The 20,417-nt window shown below is 39.0% G+C and overlaps 1 protein-coding gene across 5 annotated transcripts in view; it reads left to right on the forward strand.

The window, feature by feature from the left end:
- Positions 1-5,895: 5,895 nt before the first annotated feature.
- The window catches only part of PALLD (palladin, cytoskeletal associated protein), a 388,850-nt gene continuing 374,328 nt past the window's right edge, over positions 5,896-20,417 (forward strand). For 4 of the 5 annotated variants that reach the window (XM_066387796.1, XM_066387823.1, XM_066387815.1 and 1 more), the window contains exons 1-2: positions 5,896-6,015; positions 18,430-19,468. In XM_066387796.1, the coding sequence (XP_066243893.1) occupies positions 18,504-19,468 (965 nt within the window). In that variant the 5' untranslated portion in view covers positions 5,896-6,015; positions 18,430-18,503. The remainder of the gene's footprint in view (positions 6,016-18,429; positions 19,469-20,417) is intronic. The other variant, XM_066387807.1, reaches the window with a different exon arrangement.

The raw sequence follows: 20,417 nt of genomic DNA on the forward strand, positions 1-20,417 counted from the left end.
TCTTTTTTAACTTATTAATATGGTAAATCAAGTATTAGATCTTTGGATTTTAATTAAGCCAACCTTTATTACTTGGATACAACTCGATTGTTCATGATGTAATCTTATTTTAATATCCTGTTGATTTCTGTTTACTAATACATTTTCCAGATTTTATATTACTATTCAAAATAACAATTGGTACTTCTCTCTCTTTATTTGATTTGATATCTATGTTATTCTGTCTTTATAAAGGAAAGTTAAACTATTCTTCTTAAATTCAATAAAACCTGCTTTTGAAATTAATGTTACTGGATCTTAAGCCCAGAAAAATAAAACTTCTCTATAATTGGGCCCTATAGGCCAAATTGAAAATGAGATGGTTTCTGATTAAGAGTCATAATACCTAACAGTGCTCAAATACCCATATATAAACATGGATTATAGAATCTATTCCCAGACAACTTCAACTCTACTTTTATGACCATTGTGATAACATTATTTCTCTCTCTTTGTTTCTGTGTACATACACAAATTGGCAAACATCCCAAATAGCAGCAGCATGTGATACAAAGACCACCCACAAGCTTGGGCTACACACATGCAACAGATTTAACCATAGTTCATAATATATAGCTCATGAGGGACAAATCTGAAGTTTACTGCTACATACAGATGTATATAACCAGTTTACTCAAACAAGTCTTTGGGGGGCATACCTGATTCTGTGACATGTCTCCAAGCCAGATACAAAGTAAAAGGAAAAAGTAGAAAGACTGGCCATGATTTAAAGGACACTTATTCCCAGATGGGCCAATAAGTGGCTTATTAGGACAATTCTTCAAGTATTTTATGCCTCCATTTTTAGACTGTATCTATCAATATATCAGATTTTAAAGTGACTATTTTATTTATGGTCCCTGTTTGCTGGTGGACCATGCCAGGAACACAAGGAAAAGCAAAAGTGTTCAGAAAGGGGTTTAGTAGGCCAGCTCCTTGAGGGCCAGAGGATTTTCAGGGCTTCCTGGGCTACTCAGGGAGAAAAGAGCAGAGAAAATAAATGAGACAGTCTGCATACTCCTTTTTAACACTGCTTTCATCAAAGCAGCTTTGCTGACCCATACTTTATTTGTCTGACTAACCAGAATCTACATCATCAAAAGGAAGTTTGTAAAGCAGCGCACCAAAATATACTATGTCTTTAATAAAATATATCCTAAGGCAGGCTAATAGACAATAGGAAAACAGAGAGTGGCCTACAACCTGGAACCCTCAGTGAAAAGGAAAAGTCAGTGTGGTCACAGACTTAGAGAGCTGCAGGATCAAATTTGCAGTTGAGTAATGAGATGTTTGAGTTTGCACTTTTGAAAATGGAGCATGACTATTGGAGCATGTCCAAGTGGCGAATGGAATAAATGTGTAGTAGCTAGCCTCCAAGATGACCACCGATGATCTTGCCAACTGGTACTCATGCCCCTGTGGAGTCCCCTACCCCACTGAATAGCAATGACCTGTGGAAATGGGATGTTGCAAAAATGGAATGTGTTCTTCAAGGCTGGGTTGTCAAAGACGTGGCTTGCACCTTGTTTGAATCACTCACTCTGGAAAAATCTAGCTGCCATGATGTGAGGAGGCTCAAGCAGTGATGTGGAGAAGTCCATATGGCTCTTGCCAACAACACCACTAAATATCTAGGTACATGAGTGACCACCTGGAAAGCAGATCCCCAAACCCCAGGCATGCTTTCAGATGAAAAAAGCTGTGGGCAACATCTTGACTACAATCTCATGATACCCTGACCCAGAATCACTCAGCTAAGATTCTGCTGGATTCTTGACATATAGAAGCTGTGTGAAATGATAAACACTTATTGTTTTAAGATACTCATTTTTAAAATAATTATTTTTATAAAACCATATGTACCAGTAACTAACACATGATGTGAGAGGTGGAACAGATCCATTTATGTATCTGTAAGAAAAACAGAGATGAAATTCACTAGAAAAAAAGCAGTTCATAGAACCAACATCCCAGGATGTGGAGTAAAAAGACAAATAGATTCTGACATCGCCCAGGATACTGGAAGACTTGGAGTGAAGAGAATCAAGAGCCCAATCAGACTCAAACTCTTTTCTTTTTTTTTTCAGACTCAAACTCTTAACTGAAAAAGAGTGAATGGAGGATGGGCACCTAAAACCTAAGCACTTCAAAGGAGCAAAAATTTTTATAAGAAATAATTATTTGGAAAATAAACTAAGACCCAGTGAAGGGGCCACTAACATTATTTCCTAATGTTGGATGCACAGAAACGGGCTTTAGGGTAAGTATTGTATATAAAAATGCAAAGCAAACTGTATTACTACACTAATTGCTGCATAACAAACTGTAACACAGGCAGCCTCCAGGTTAGGAATGAGATAGGTTCTATAGGTTTGTTCTTTTTTAAATTTTTTTTTATTTTAGCTCTGGCTGGTTGGCTCAGTGGTAGAGTGTAGGCCTGGTGAGTGGAAGTCCCAGGTTCAATTCCTGGTCAGGGCACATAGGAGAAGTGACCATCTGCCTCTCCACCCCTCCCGTCCTCCCTCCCATTCTCCCCTCCTCCCCTTCTCACTTCTCTCTCTCTCTCTCTTTCTCTCTCTCTCTCTTTTTCTCTCTCTCTTCCACTCCTGCAGCCATGGTTCAATAGGAGTGAGTTGGCCCCAAGCACTGAGGGTGGTTCCATGGCTTCCACCTCAGGTACTATGAAGAGTACGGTTACTGAACATTGGAGCAACATGCCAAATAGGCAGAGCATCACTTCCTAGTGGGCTTGCCGGGTGGATTCCATTTGGGGTGCATGTGGGAGTCTGTCTCTGCCTCCCCTCCTCTCACTGAATAAAAAAAAATTAAAAAGTTTTTTATTATTATAATTTTTCTTAGATGAGAGAAGAAGAGACAGTGAGGCAGACTTCTGCAAGCACCCCAATGGGGATCCACCTGGCAACCCCATCTGAGGCTGATGCTCAAGTACAGAGTTAGTTTTAATGCCTGAGGCTGATGTGCTCCAATGGAGCTATTCTCAGTGCCCCAGGCTATGCTCAAACTAATCAAGCCACTGCCTGTGGTAGGGGGAGAGGGAGGGATAGGGGAGGCAGGGAGACACAGATGGTGGCTTCTCCTGTGTGTCCTAACCAGGGATTAATCCTGAAACCATACACCGGGCTGATGTTCTATCCATTGAGCCACCAGCCAGAGCCAGGTTTGTTCTTAAGTTGACTATGTATGTAAGTTAGAACAGGTACATTTACCTATTAAATGCAACTTAGATAGATGTTTATTTTAACAATATTTATTTTTACCTTCCTGTGCATATAAATACTTAAACATTTCAAACCTATGAAACCTATCTTGTTCATAACCCGGGGACTGCCAGTACTGCACTAAATTTCATCATTACTATCAGTTGAAACTTGTTATAATAATTTAAGAGCTTTGGCCAGAGGCTTTTCTAAGGAAAACAACTTTTGTTTTTCAGATCTGTAAAATATTTTTAAAACAAGCATGGTTTTTTGCACTGCTCACACTATACAATAAAGTTACACTTCTTTATCTTTTTAAATAAAATTATATCTAGCTTCAAGGCCTTTCTCAGGACCACAAGCTATATATATTTTTTTCTTTCTACAGCTTTATCACTTCTCTGGTATTACAGCAAGATTTAGTAACCAGGCATTCCAGAGAATTGTGGGAGAGGTTTCCTCCTGGTCAGTCCAACATCATCACCATAAGATTCATTGTAAGGTTTCTTGTTCTAGCCCCAAGGGCCCGCAGAAAGTAGAGGCATCCACCCCTTTCACTGCAGCTCCCAAGGCTGATGCTTGATGCTCAATGCCCAGGCATCTATGCCCAGAGCCTGCTCAGTGTCATAGCCAATTACAGAACTCACCACCCCTCTGTCCTTCCTGGTTCCAAGAAACCTTATTCTGCACAGGCTAGAACTACCATGTTCCCATAGAAGCACCAGTCCCCATCTCATGCAGATAATTCAATAATATGATTTCAATCATATATACAAATCAATGTCACTTTGACAAATCTATGTCTCATGCTACTTTCAACTTTTCACTTCTACAAAATGTGTGAATTTTCTCCTGTAACAAAGGAACACTAAACATATAAACTTGGCTATACTTCTTAGAAAGAGAAAGGAGAAACAAATTTTCATGTATTTGTGAATGATTCCACAACAATAAAAAAAAATGTGTCACTAATCCCAAGAATATTTATCTTCCTGGGAATGTTTTGGTAAGAGGAAAATAGCAGCATGCATCTGCATGACCTCAGCATACAGTTTAGGTGGGATTGTAAAATGAACCTGGGACTTGCAAGTTATTGCCTGGACGCAGTCTGATCCAGAGAGTGAAAAAAACCAAAACCTGATGGATCCCACACAATTTACCATTAATACAAAATAGAATTTGTTAAAATGGAATTGAATGTTGAGTCATATGATTAGCATCCATTTATCATCAATTTAATACTACTAATAATATATTCATTGTTATATATGGAATTTTTAACCTCTTGCTTAGTTCATCTCAGCAATTCTTTCCATAACAAAGGTAATATCATGGAGGGGTTATAACATATTTATTCCTATAATCTCTTCCACATTCAGTTTATCTTAGGATACAACAGAGTTTTTTGTTTAATTTTCGATAATGACATTTTCAAACACAAAACGTACAGATATTAATGTAACACATACAACAAACCAAGACGTATCAAATGCTACTATTTTTTTTCTCTTATGGATGCCTACTGATAGTATTCCCATCCTTAGCTTTTTTTTTTTTTTTTTTTTTTTTTTTTTTTTTAGAAATAGAGCACTAAATACAGTTGAAGCCTCTGGTCCCTTCCCCGATCCAGGTCCCAGAAATGTCTTTTGGTGCCTCGTCTTTATCATCCTCTGTGTTCTTTAGATTAGAAACTAGATCAACTATAATGGTATTATCCAGACAAAGGAAGACACAGCACTTCATTTCTAAGCAAATTTAACAGGGAGGTTTTGTGATTTTCTGCCCCTTAGATTTGGCCCTTCTATCTGACCTTGGGAAATTTTCTGTTCTTGTCACAACTACTTATTATTTGGAAGTTCAAAACATTAGAGTATGTTACTACGAGATTCTACAGAATAATAAAATGGTTATGAAACACTTTTTTTTTTACCATTTGTAAGAGGGTTCATACTTGTCCTGAATAATAGTCATTCAACATTTATTTATTTCTTCAACAAATATTTGTTGAATGCTCATGATGTGATAGGCATTGGGCTAAGAACTCAATGTTGCAATGTGTATAAAATTCATTTCCTGTATGCTTGTCTATTTAATCCCATTATGTGTTATGTCTTTACTACACGTCATAGTAATATAATAATTTTAATTCACAACTTGAAGAGAACAGCAAACAACTCCACTCCATTTGACAAGTGGCTTAATTTTTTAAAAATTACAAGATTTATGATTTTAAATTAATCTACCATATGACTAGAAGTTAAATGCACTGAGCAGAAGATTATAGTAAGAAGAGCATTTCTTATGAGTCTCACATTTTTCTCCATGAAATTACTCACTGTACTTCTAATTGATTAAGAATATGTTAAAAAGAAAAGTGATTTTCAGCCACAAGGTCAGGGTGTAGAGGAATAAGCGTAAAACCGGTATTTATTAGATCCATTTTAAAAAAAAATCTTTCTACACCATGTGCCTTCAATTTCGAAGAACCCAGCTCTCAGACCTGGGGTTGCCTCCCAGCTCTCTGCTGGAATTCCTGATGGTGGCAGTCTGAGGAAACATGAGTTCAGTTACCAAATATAGTTGAGTGGAGTAAGAGGACAGATGCGATTCTGAGGCCACAGTCGCCTCAAAGTGACCACGGACCAAGCAGTCATTAATGAATAGGCAAGGCCAATCTCTGCTTCCCCCAGAAAAGAAGAAATGCTCATCTGAACTCCATCACCTTTTTGGAGTCTTCAAACTAACCAAGGATTGAAAGGTCTGTAAGGTATCTTAATATGCTAACTAATAGGGCAATATTTGTTATTCTAAAATATATATATATATAATAGTAGTTTGCCTGAAGACATAATACCAGTTAGGAGATGCCTTGATTTTGCTCTGATTTGGAAAAGGGACGTAATGGGAATTTTGACATCTTTTCAAAAACGAAATATGTAAGATTTATCAGCACGGTTTACTCCTACCTATGACTACATTTTCTATACTCTTTAGCATACTCTTAAGCATGCTAAATTGGTGCAACCAATCCAAAAAATATTAAATGCAATTATGGAACCAACACTTGTCAAGATTGTGTGTGGGTTTTAACAGAAAATAAGAGTGCAGTTAATATGAACCTTACTCATACTTTAGCTAAATACTGATGGCTTAAATGATATACTTTAGGTATTAGTAACATTTTAAGTTGTTAATTACATTTCCAAAGGATTTTTTAAAATAAGTTGAGAGAAATAGCAGACATTTTAAATTATATCTATGCATAAAGTGTACATACATTTTGGGATATAAAACTGACACTCATAGACACAGACAACGGTATGGCAGTTACCAAAGGGAAGGGAGGGATAGTAAAGAATAAAGGGGACAAGTATATGGTGACAGAATATGACTTGACTTTGTGTGGTCGGCACACTATGCAATATACAGATCATGTATCATAGAAATGTACACTTGAAACCTATATGATCTTATTAACCGATGTCACCCCGATAAATTTAATTTTAAAAACATTGACATACTTTTCTAAAAAGATACAGCTTATTAAGGGAAACTACAGTCCAATCAAGTTTAAATATCACAGCATAATTTTATTTCACATTGTTTTAAGTTACACATAAAATTGTCTTGCTCCAGTATGTGAGGTTAATACAAAATGATTTCAGGTTCATGTTACTTTTTAAGATTTGCTAAAAATACTAATTGCCTTTTAATATGAATAATGTGACCACATATAAAATCTTTTGCCTGCAAATATATATAATATTATTCAAATCTATTCAATCATGTATGTACAGAAATTCAATTTTTATTACTTGATAAATATACTTCCTAATATTTTTTCCTCAAAGAAAGAACTTGAATGCTCACCTCAATTATTTAGATTTTTAAAAAGCAGAGTCTATCTGACAAAATATTGCTAACAATAGACAAGGCTATTGATAAATTAAGAGATTTATCAAGCCAATTCCTGCTTCATAAATACACGATTACATATTCCTAGAAAACAAATTAGTCCTCTAGAGTTCTAGTGTCTGAGATGGATTAGGGTCTGTATCCTGGTGACTCTATGTCAGTTCCCTGTCTGGGCTTCTGTGTTTTATTGCTAAAACTGAGTATTAAAAAGGTCTTATAGCGTACTTCACAACAGAGTAATGATCTAAATTACACTGGGCAATACAATCAGATATCTTGACTGCATTTTTTTTTTAATGTAGAGAGGAAACATTAGTCAGGCTTCAAAATAAATGTGACATGCTACATGCTCTCAAAGATATACCAACTGAAATCTGCCTCCAAGACAAGAGCCTCCACTTCATTAATAAACTGTGTGTGGAGCATATCAAAGGGTATTGCGGTAACGAAGCGCCAGTCAGAAAGTTAGGTCACCTAAAGTTCATGGTTGTATCCTGGTTAAATTCCCGCAAAGAAAATAAATATTGAGTAAAATGGCTCTGACTTTAATTTATAATTGTTAAATCAGATTAGAGACTATAGAAACAAATTTAGTAAATAGGTTTTGAATTTAGATGAGAAGAATGAGGCCCTGAATGAGGACAATGGCAGTGGAAATGGATGGTATAGAAGGAAGATCTAGATTTTTGCAACTGATTCAATACGGTGGATAAAGATAATAACATGAAGACGCTCCCAGGGATAACTCCTAATACTCTCTCTGTAAAATGTGTTACATGGCTGTTATGAGCATTAAATGAGCTATTATATTATGCCCCAAAATTGAAATAAAATATAGTTGGGGGGGGGGGTATTTGAAACTGTAGAATAAATATGTAGAATAAATATCTTCCTGTAATGATGATTTACTTAAAGATTAATACAAAGAAATCCACATGTATTTTTAAAAATAGTTTATGAAATTGTGCAATTTTTTGCATCAGATAAGGTTTTAGAAATTTTTTATGTTTGTCTTTTGTTCTATAAGACCCTTGGTGGAAAGTACATTACAAATAAAAGAGGAAGGAAGGAAGGAAGGAAGGAAGGAAGGAAGGAAGGAAGGAAGGAAGGAAGGGAGACAATTTAGGTGATAAAACTAACACTTCATGAAGCAAGTCTCTTTTCGAAGAACTATCAAATAGGGCAAAAGGCAAGAAGATTTTATAGAGTAAAGGATAAAGAAAAAGAAGGAGAAAATTAGAAAATATCTGATTGGCTTGGGCTACATAGTCAACCACGTTTGGGTAAGAAGAAACAAGGAGGTCAGTACAGAGCCCAGTTGGCTTGGCGTTTGGGGATTGGCTGGCTGCATAGATTGTGTTTCTGGTCAAGTAGAACATTTACAAGGACACAAGAATTATCTAAGTTTCAGTTTGCTGATGTGGCACCATGGGCGAGAGTAGCTCCATCTTGGGCCCAGAGACCAAACAAAACAAAAGGAAAAAATGTTTTAAAGCTTTTCAACTTTGGTTTTCATAGTTTAGGTTTTATTTTAAAATGCTTTTAGTATTGACTCATTGTACCAAAAGTTTTTACTCTATTTTAGTAATTGCTTAAATATGAAAATAAAAATACTAAATTAAAAATTTTAAATCACTCATAATTTTAACTTTTTTAATCACAGAATGTAAAATAAGCAACAAAAGATTTCACTAAATGTCCCACCCTTCAACCCTGTCCCTGCCTAATCCCTACCACAGAGGTATTAAGCATTAATTGTTTGGTACGTGTTCTTCCGATCTCTTTCATGTATTTATTTCTAACCATATAGACATTTTTAAATGCCTATTGAAACATTGCTGTTTGGACTCTAAGTTGCCTGGCTCATGTGATATGAGCTATCGTGTGAGTCTTGGTGCCTGCCAGGCTTTTTGTAACATCAAACGCTCTTTTTATTTTTCAAAATTGTCAATATCTCTACAAAGTATTCCATAAACAGATTGCAAAAATCCCCCCTTATATAAATTCTTAAGTAAATACCTTTAATATTCCCGATGAAAAAAAAAAAAGAAAATTTTGTGGTTATATACAGGTTTCAACCTTAAGTCTACCATTGCCTAATGGTTCAACTTTGACCAAATAATTGATTATGTTTATGCTATATAGTTTGGGTGACAGGGATAATAAAGCTCAAAACAATGTCTACCCCATCAATAATTCTGAGAATCAAATGACTTACTATATGAAAGCAGGCAGTTTATAATTTGGAAGTTGTTGTATAGTAAATTCTCAGGGAGGCCAGATTTTACTGTTTGGATTTCAGTTCTTCTTTCCACAAGGCTGCTACTTCTTCTGCATGAGCCTTGTCTTCCCCAGGTTTCTCTCAAGTCAGGGAAATATTGTAGATTTCAACAGCCTATAATGCCTTGCCTTATGGGAATCCTGGAGGGCATGGCCCATCATCTATTTTTACTGACAAAGTAGAGGATTATCCTGGATATCACAGAGCTGGTTTTTTAATAATTATCCCCAAAAGTCAGCAACTCTAAAAACAAATGTTATTTATCATTTCTAAATGTGTCTATCCTTTTTATTATTTGTTTATTCATGTATGTATGTAAATTTTAAATATTTATATGACATATTACATATTCAAGAACTCAAAAGTAAATGTTTTCCCAAATACTAAGATAATAATGCCAAGAAAATTTATGATAAAATGTTTATGTCAGGGTGTGTGATACATATATCAAATACAAAATACTCAATGAAAACTTATGATGTGTTCTATATTTCATAGTAGAACATGAGTCCAACAAAATTCAGACAATATTAAATTAACTTGGGGAAAAATTATGAACCATAAAATTACAATTAGAAATAATCTATAAATTAAGTGGCATAAAATCTCTTAGAAATTAGTAAAATATGAATAGTCATTTAATAAAATAAGTGGCCATGAAAGTTTACATTTGGAAACAATATTTGCTGTGGATAAACCACAATGTTGATAGTTTGCCTGTTGAAGGTCAAGGTAGAAGGGAATCTGTACTACCTTACAGCAGTGGTCCCCAACCTTTTTTGGCCACAGACCGGTTTAATGTCAGAAAACATTTTCACGGACCAGCCTTTAGGGTGGGATAGATAAATGTATCACACAACTGAGACAAGCGTCAAGAGTGAGTCTTAAACGGATGTAACAGAGGGAATCTGGTCATTTTTAAAAATAAAACATCGTTCAGACTTAAATATAAATAAAACAGAAATAATGTTAGTTATTTATTCTTTCTCTGCGGATCAGTACCAAATGGCCCACGGACTAGTTGGGGCCCAGGGGTTGGGGACCACTGCCTTACAGTATTTGCTGATCCTCCCAGACCTTTGCTTCACCACATGTTTAATTAGGAGTTTGTAGGGATATAATCAATAATATCATAATAACTTTGTATAGGAACAGATGGTTACTAGACTTGTGGTGATCACATTGTAAGGTATAGAAATGTTGAAGTACTATATTGTACAACTGAAACTAATATAATATTGTACGTCAACTGTACTTTAATTTGAAAAAAAAAAAAAAAAGATTGACCTTGGCATTATGCATAAATGTCAAAATTCACCTGAAATAATTTGTCTTCAGAACACCATGAGGACACCTGCAACTGCCTCCCTGCTATCATTTGAGAGAATCTAAAGCAGGTGTAACTCTCAAAATCAAATATCAAATATCAAATACCATACCATCATTATTTTCCTGCCATGATTCAGACACTGAGCCAAGCACTAGCCGTACAAAGACTGTCAGCTGCAGCTTTTGCTTTCAAGGTGTTCAGAGTCTAATGGAGAAAGAGTTCTCTAAACTCATATTTATCATATAATTCGGTAAGATGAATGCTATAATAAATGCCGTGCAAAATGTCATGTTCAGAAGAAGAAGCAAATTACGTATACTGATTTGGAAATCATAGGAAAAAAAGCACTAAATAGAAGTGAAATTAAGTAAAGTTTTCAAGGCTGAACTAGGATTTGAAACAGAGAAACAGAAGGGAATGGCAAAAGGAACAATATGTAGAAAACATGGAGACATGAAAGAACGTAGAACGTTCAAGGAATGGCGAATAGGCCAGCGAGGCATCACTACAGTGTGTGTCCGAGTGATGACGGGCAAAAGGCTGGAGAGTTTCCATCAGGGCAGACTGTCCAGGGGCGCGTAGATAACCTGCATACCATGCTTTAGACCTCTTATCATCCCAGGAGTGTCATTGGGGGTGGGGGTACTGGCCAAGGAGTGACATGACCAAATTTGTAAATATGGTTTAAATCAGTTTTACTCTTGTCATAATCCCTCTAATCCTATTGGATTACAAAATCATTAAAGGACAAAAACTATGCGTGGCTCACCTTTGACCTCCTTGAAGTTTCCCTCGCACATAGTAAACGTTAAAAGAGTTGTACAATTAGTTTCATTTATTATTCTAGGAAAGGGAGGTGGGAAAGAGAAAGAATCCCTATAAAATGAGCAGGAGCCAAATTAGAGCCATTTCTCCCAAGGTGAAGAAGCTAGAACTACACAAATTCCAAGAAAGTAGAAAACAATCGTGGCTCAGGAGAGTTTTGGGGGGAGTGACAGGCTAAACTATTAATGATGGAGATGATGAAAACAACACAAAGAAGAAAAATACTAAGAAAGGAGTTTCCAGGCGATTCAAATTCTTTCAGGTAAGAGGACAGAGGCAAGGGACAGAGAAGATGTAAAATGTATGAGAATATTCTCCCAAATTTCAAAATCTGAACAACTCCACTTGATAAATGGAACACTTTCATGTTTCTGGCATTTATCCCACTTCCTCTTTACTCATTAAAAACTGCATAATTAGTTCTTTTTAATGTATTTCATTTCTGTGTCAATCACACCAGCATAGAAATGCCAAAAGCACTGTTTGAAATAAAACATGAAATCTCAGAGAAATAATGAAGATGTTTGCAGTTGTATTTCTTCTGATTACAACCTTTTTATTTTGGGGTGTTGACTGACACGGAAATCTCTGAAGCATAATTTTCCAGGGTGTTTGGGCCACCTGGAAACCTCCCTTGTTCATCCACATTAAATGAGTATTTTCCTGAGACGACATGCCTATTCTAGCAGCAATAACTGTGTTGCAAATTAAACCCAAACCATATATGCTATAAAGCTATTATTTTCTTTTTCACTATGCAAGCAGTTTTTAAGCTACACCTAATCCTGACAACTGGATCCTGTCAGATGGCGCCTCTTTAAAAGCAAACTATAAGTTAATAAGCAGGTGATTTAATCTGCCTCCGGCAAACACTTCCTATTAAAAACAAAAACTGAAAATTGTTTCATTATTCAGAAATTCACTTTAAGTTTCCTCATATAATGTTTTTCATGAAGTTTTAAAATATATTATATTATGTTTACTTTAGACTAAATAGAATTATATTAATAGCAGAACTCTGATTTCTGATCCACAGTTTTATTAGTCTGATATATTGCTGAGGATGCTTGGTTGTTAAAACTATAATATAATGGTAGTAAAGTGTATGATTAAGATCATGAGCTATGGAGTCGCCATCTGGATTTGAAGCATGGCTTTCTTACATCTTCTGCCTCAGTTTTCTTCTTTCTAAGCTGGGGCCTGTCATGATCATTTTAAATGAAACAATCTACTTAATGGCTCCTGACACAATGCCTACCTCATGGTGAGCAGTCCATCGTTAGCCATGATTATTATTATGATCTTCATTCACTCTTAGTGCTTATGTATATTATATGAATTCATTAAGAAGCTGATGTTCCGGCCCTGGCTGGCTAGCTTAGTGGATAGAGCATCAGCCTGGAATGAGGAAGTCTCAGGTTGGATCCCTGGTCAGGGCACACATGAGAAGAGACCATCTGCTTCTCTTCCGTAACCTCTCCCCCTCCTCTCTCTCCTTCCTTCCTGCAGCCAGTCGGCCCCAGGAGCTGAGGATGGCTTGGTTGATTCAAGCATTGGCCTCTGACAGGGGTTGCTGGGTGGATCCCAATCAGGGCGCATGCAGGATTCTGCCTATCTCTCCTCCTCTCGTTTTAAAAAAGGGGGGGGGCTGAAATTCCCTAGCAGGTGATTAACAAACTTTTTCTGTAAAAGTTTGGATATTTTAGGCTTTGTTGCAGCTACTCAACTCTGACATTGTTCCACAAAAACAGTCAAAGACAGTCACAGGGCCACACTCTAAATGTAGTCTCAAGTCAAAAGGCTCTGCCTCTGAAATGATCCATTTAGACATCTCACTGTCTTATACATCCTTCCAGATGTCTCACTCAGTCATTCTCACTATGTCTATTTTTTGTTTTCATTATGTTTTTAGTCCTCTAATCTCCTTATATTCGATCTCCTACCTATGAATTCCAATCCAGCATAGACTTTAGAATCCACCCCTGTCTTGTCAATATTCCCAACAACCTTGCCCATTTCCTTTCCATCTTACCTGTGTGTCCAACCCTTGGGTCATCTACCTCCACACCTTCACCTGGAATTCTAACCTCTGGCAGTCAGAAGTGCCAAATCACACAGATGAATGATACTATAAATATGTCACATCTAACTTCAACTAAGCCTTCACCTCTGCCTATAAATCCTTAAGGAATTTTCCCCCTCTACAACAACCATTTTTTTATTAATTTTTAGAAAGAGAGAAAGGGAGAGAGACAGAGACAGGAAGAGAGAGAACTGACTCATTGTTCCACTTATTCATGCTGTCATTGGTTGGTTCTTGTATGCGTTCTGACTGGGGGCTTGAACCCACAACCTAGGCATGTTGGGAGGATACTCTATCCAACTGAACCACCCAGCCAGGACCCAACAAATTGTCTACTGTCCTTATAAACTTCCAAATGCACAGAAGCACTCCCTCTCTCTCTCTCTCTCTCTCTCTCTCTCTCTCTCACACACACACACACACACACACACACACACACACGCATGCCCTTTATTATTTCTCTCCTTTGACAATGGAAGAACTGTCACCTTCCAACCTGAAGCCATTTGTCCTCTAATAACCCATTGCATCTCACATCCTTGGAGACCTGTTCTATATCATCCCTACTTTCTTACATGGCTCTTCCGATTCTCCCCCTTTACTGACTGATCCTTTCAGTTTTGAGGCATGATCCTGTGCCTCATCCTAATAAACAACCTCCCCAGATTCCACACTTCTGTTCAACTATGCTGTCTCTCCTCCTTTCTCTGACTCTCCAGAGAGTCAACCACATTTGCAACCTATACTTCCTCTCCTTCCATAATTTTTCACTGTATCTGAAATTTGGTCTATATCTCTGTCACATACACCAAAACTGCTATTGTCAATTGTAATAAATCTCCCAGTTGCTTGATCAAAAGGGCATACCCTCTTCATGGAATTTTTCCATGACACTCCACTTCCTGGTTTCCCCCAAACTCCCTGTAAGATTTTTTTCCTTTTCTCTCTTGATGACCTTATTCACTCCCATGGCTTATGGGGCCACCCATGGGCCAATAATCCCCAGTCCAGCTCTGTTTTCCCTTCTCTGGGCTCTGGACCACTATCTCAGATTGCCATCAGCACCAGAGGTCCAAGAGTTCCCCCAGATGCAAAATGTGCAAATCAAAATTAAGCTTCTTTTTTTTCTCAAAACTTGCTCCCCCTATTGTGTTGAGTGAAGGGCACTGTCCATCCCATTATTTGAGTGAGAAAGCTATTGTATAATCCTTCTTTGAATCATCTCTTATTTTAATCAGTCAGCAATTATCTATTTTTTCGATCTTCTATCTATTGGTTCAGTCCACTGTGTTCTACCTCAATGTCACTTGTTCACACTTCCATCATCTTTGTTATCTACTATCAGTTGTGTTCATTAGTAAGAAGCAACAGAAATATCCCTTGGTCAACTTGAGTGCAAAGAGATTTACTGATAAAAGTTGTGGCAACTCACAGAATGAAACCAGAGTCTGTGCTAGAGGCAAGACCACAGCTAAAACTGTGCCAGAAAAAGGCTCCTGTGTGGCTATCCCTGCTGCCGCAGCTGAGCAGTCCACACACAGCTGCTCTTCCAACCGTGAATGTCCCTCTGCACAGCCACCGCTGCTGCCCTGAGCACCCCCTGGGGCTACCTCCGCTGTCACTCAGTGTCCAGCTGTCAGAATGCTTTCACCTGGGACCCTGCTTCAAAGTCCAAGATGGATGCATCGAACTGCCAAGTGCCAAGACTTGTGGCCCAGCCTCCAAGGTGCTGGGAAAGCAAATATTTGGAGATTTTACACCCCACTATGATAAGTAAACTTAGTTTCTCAAAGAGGCTCATAATATGAGAAATTATCCAAAACTAAGAAGGAGGTTCAGGTAATGGACACCAAAATTAGAACAATGAGAAACATATACAACCCTTAAATATTACAAAAGCCTTCTCACTGACTTCTTTCATCTTGCCTCCCTTAACCTGACTCTGTAAGGTGCTTGGCTGATTCCAGATCTTGGGTATTGCTAATAATGCTGCAATGAACACAGGGGTGCATGTGTGTGTGTGTGTGTGTGTGTGTGTGTAGTTTTTAATCAGTGTTTTAGAATTCTTAGGATATTTTCCCAGAAGTGGGATTGCTGAGCCAAAGACAGTTTATTTTTTTGTTTGTTTGTTATTCTGAAGTGAGAAGCAGTAAGGCAGAAAAGCAGACTCTCACATGCACCCAACCAGGATCTACCAGGCATGTCCACCAGGAGGCGATGCTCTGCCCATCCAGGGCTTTGCTCTGTTGCAACCAGAGCCATTCTAGCACCTGAAGTGGAGGCCATAGAGTCATCCTCAGTGCCTGGGCCAACTTTGCTCCAATGGAGCCTTGGCTGAGGGAGGGGAAGAGAGAGATAGAAAGGAGAAGGGAAAGGGTGGAGAAGCAGATGGGCGCTTCTCCTGTATGCCCTGGCTGGGAATCGAACCTGGGACATCCACACACTAAACCGATGCTCTACCACTAAGCCAACTGTCCAGGGCCATAGGTTTGAATTTTTTGAGGAAACCCCATACTATTTTCCACAGTGGATGCACTAATCTGCAGTCCCCCCAACAGTGCAGGAGGGTTCCCTCTTCTTCACATCCTAACTAGTATTTGTTGCTTGTTGATTCAGACTCAATCTTGAGGCAAAGATCACTTCTGAGGCTTTCTAGATATTCCCTCTATCACTTAATGAACAATATATAGAAAAAGAGCAGCACACTTAAAATAACAGGAGAGTCACTACTTCACCATATTTAGTTCAAAATGCAGTGGGATTTAAATTGATGCCCAATATTTGGCAGATGATGAAACAACTTTTAATTAATGTGGATAATATTCCCATAAAAACGTTCTATTTAGAGGCTTGGCTGGATGGCTCAGTAGTAGAGCATCGGCCCGGCGTGTGGAAGTTCTGGGTTTGATTCCTGGTCAGGGCACACAGGAGAAGAGCCTATCTGCTTCTCCACTTCTCCCCCTCTCCTTTCTCTCTATCTCTCTCTTCCCTTCCCCAGCCAAGGCTCCACTGGAGCAAAGTTGGCCTAGGTGCTGAGGATGGGTCCATGGCTTTTGCCTCAGGCACTAGAATGGCTCAGGTTGCAATGGAGCAATGTCCCAGACAGGCAGAGCATCGCCCCCTGGTGGGCATGCCCGGCAGATCCCGGTGGGATGCATGTGGAAGTCTGTCTCTCTGCCTCCCCGCTTCTCAATTCAGAAAAATACAAAAAATAATAATAATAATAAATGTCCTATTTAAGGGCACACAGTTCCCTCACATGTCCTTGAAGCTCAAATAAGGCTCTCATAGCAACCAAGCTCTTTTCCCTCACCTTTGCCACCTTATCCAAATTTTACATCATCTGTATACCATTTGTTTAATGTCTTACCACTCCACCCTCTTTATGATACCATGTGACTTTTACTTCCTTAAACATAAGGATTGTGTCAACAGTCTGGATCAAGAGTCTGCAAACTTCAACCCCTGTGCCACAGCCATCCCATTGCTCGTTTTGGCATGGTCTGCAAACTAAGAACATTTTTACATTTTTAAACTGTTGTAAAAATCAAATTCAAAGGCAAAATAATGTGTTTGACATGTAAAACCTGTAAAGTTCAAATATCAGTATCCATAAATAAAGTTTTATTGGCACACAGGCATGTTTATTATTTATTTCTGTGTCTGGTTTGATGTTCCAAAGGCAAATTTGAGTAACTACAGTAGAGATTTTGTAGCCTACAAAGTCAAAAGCATTTACTATCTGGCCCTTTACGAAATAGTTTGCCAATCCCTGGTCTGGGTAATGACTATACCTCTAGTACCTGAAACTTTGTAAGTGATTGTTAACTATGTGTTAAATTAACTGTTGAGTGAATGAATATGAACGCACATGACTGGACAGAGGAAAGGATGAGACAGAAAGGTTTCAAGTATTTCACTGAAAGCAGGAAAAAATGAAGATTGGAATCAAAATGTATTTTTGCAATTATTTTATAAGCAGGGTCAGATTTACTAAAAATATCAATAAGCTACTAATCTCATAACATGAATGAAATCGGAGCTTTCATAAGGTGTGTGTGGAGGAGGGGTGGAAGGCAAGAAGGCTCTGAGAAGTATAGAATGTCCACTACACTTAGTCACCTATAGTATGTACTGCAGGTAGCATCTTCTTGAATTATTCAATACCTGTTTGTAAAATACTTACTACTTACTCACAGGGCAAATATTAAATTAAGATGATAAATACAAGTATACTTAATGCTTCTTCCAACTTATAGCATAGAGAAAAAATATTTTTTAAAAAGTACAGTTGACCCTTGACCAATGCAGGGGCTCTGGAAACCAGTACCCCTACCCCTTTGTATTTGAAAATTCATGGATAACTTTGACTTCCCCAAAATGTAACTACATCTGGCCCTTTGCAGCTGCGGATTTAACCAACCATGGATAGAAAACAGTCTTTTTGATCTGCATTGTGAATCTGCTGCTGGGAATGCAAAATGCTGTTTTCCACCGGGGTTTGTTCAATCCACAGATGCAAAACGGAGAATAGGCAGGCAGGCAATATTTATTGCAAAACAAAAACAAAATGCAGTTCAAACCTGTGTTGTTCAAGGGCCAACTGCATATTTGTTTACCTTAATTTTTCTCCCAATTTGTAAATTAGTTCCACTAGGATAACACACACACACACACACACACACACACACACACACACATTACTACTCATGGCAATTCTGTCTACGTTGTCTTTCAGAACAGAAGTAAACTGACTTCCAGTGTCTCTAGCCTTCCTGTTGAAACCAAAGAGTGTATGACGACTATTCAAATATGTCAGAGACTTCCTCCCATGACTCCTTCTATGATTCCCTATCAGACATGCAGGAAGAAAGCAAGAATGCTGACTTCTTCCCTGAGCTATCTGCTTTTCTCAGCCAGGAAGAGATAAACAAGAGCCTTGACCTGGCCCGGAGAGCTATCGCCAACTCTGAGACAGAAGACTTTGACTCAGAAAAGGAGATCTCCCAGATTTTCAACACCTCTCCTGTAAGCCTCCGTGAGAACTCTTCCCGCCAGGAGACCAACCCTGGTGGGCCAGCCTCCCCGGGGACATCCCAGGAGGACAGGCCAGGAGGACCCACTGAGCCTATCTCCTCCCCTGGTTCAAAGAAGAAACCTGCCATCTCACCCCTGCTTGCCCGACCCAGCTACATCCGGAGCCTCCGAAAGGCTGAAAAACGTGGGGCCAAAACGCCCAACACAGGTGGGAAGCCCAAACCCGCACATCAAGGAAAGTCTGGCCCCCAGAGCCAGCTGTGTGACAAGGCGGCTAATTTCATCGAGGAGCTGACATCCATATTTAGAGAAGCAGCCAAGCCAAGAAACAGAAGCCCAAATGGGGAGACCTCATCACCAGACAGTGGGTACCTGTCTCCAAAAAAGCAGCCATCAGCCCTGATGAGTGCGTCCGCCAGCCAGAGCCCCACTGAAGACCACCAGGAAATGGAAGCGGAGGTCAAGTTACCGGAGGCCAGGCTGTGCTACCCCGCGGACCCGGAAGAGGCCAGGCTGTGCTACCCTGCGGACCCGGAAGAGGCCAAGCTGTGCTACCCCGTGGACCAGGACGAGGAGGTAGTGCCCTGCAACAGCATCTCTCATCACCCGCAGCCCCAGAATTCACTTCCCTTCCCATTCGCCCCTCGCTTCATTCAGAAGCTGCGGAGCCAAGAAGTGGCAGAAGGAAGCAGAGTTTATTTGGAGTGTCGAGTCGCTGGAAACCCAACTCCTCGAGTCAGGTAAGAAATTTTTTTTTATTATGAATATCATATGATTCGTGTTGAGTTTTGGTTTTGGTTTAATGTGCTTGCAGAGTTAGCCCTCTGGAGCCTGAGGTAGCGTTTCATTTGCAAGCACCTGCAAGGCGAAAGCATCCTAGAATTGCAAACACGCCTTGACTTGGTTGTCCCTAGTAGGTACAGTTATTGTCATGAACCACCTAATACATGGGGAAGGCAAAGGACCGGATAGGCATAGAGGAGTACAAACAGGTTGTTATATTGGACTCTGGAATGAATAACAGCCAGGGAAACTTGAAATGTGCAATTGATTTCTTCAAAGCACTGTGACAAGTGTGTACCTAATCTGACTATGGGCTGCTGAAGATGGCTGCACGTGCGGCTAAAACTAGATGTCTGGCAGCACACAGATGAAAGGAAAAGGTGTGCGGAGGCCAGCCACAAGCATAGCCATCAAATCTATAATCTTGTCCGAGGCATTGGCTAAGGTAAACACACCCACCCACACACCTTCCATGTTGTGCAACCGAGGACAGAACTTTCCTAACAAAGATGAACCAAATTGAGTGTGATAGTCTGTTACACACAAACGAGTTCTAGCCACTAGAGTATGGGTACCGCAGAATAGTAACAAGTACAAGTACGTGAGTCAGAGTCAATAAACACATCACCATGTCCATTACTATTTTCATAAGTTCCTCTTCCTTCATTGCAGAGTTTATACCTTCTGTGCCAAAGGTTCAGAGGAGTGAGCCTGGAGTCAGCCTGTAGGGTTTCCAATCAGGGCTCCACCTTTTACCAAGTAGGCAGTGACTTTGTGATCCAGTTTCTGTATCTGTGAAATGGGAGTCATAATACTACCTACTTCGTTCTAGTTTATGACTAAATTAAATAATACATGAAAGAGTAAAACATGGCCTTGCCCCCAGTGACTGCTACGTTGCTATCA

This window comes from Saccopteryx leptura, chromosome 1, assembly GCF_036850995.1.
Source record: "Saccopteryx leptura isolate mSacLep1 chromosome 1, mSacLep1_pri_phased_curated, whole genome shotgun sequence".
In the NCBI taxonomy this organism is placed as follows: domain Eukaryota; kingdom Metazoa; phylum Chordata; class Mammalia; order Chiroptera; family Emballonuridae; genus Saccopteryx; species Saccopteryx leptura.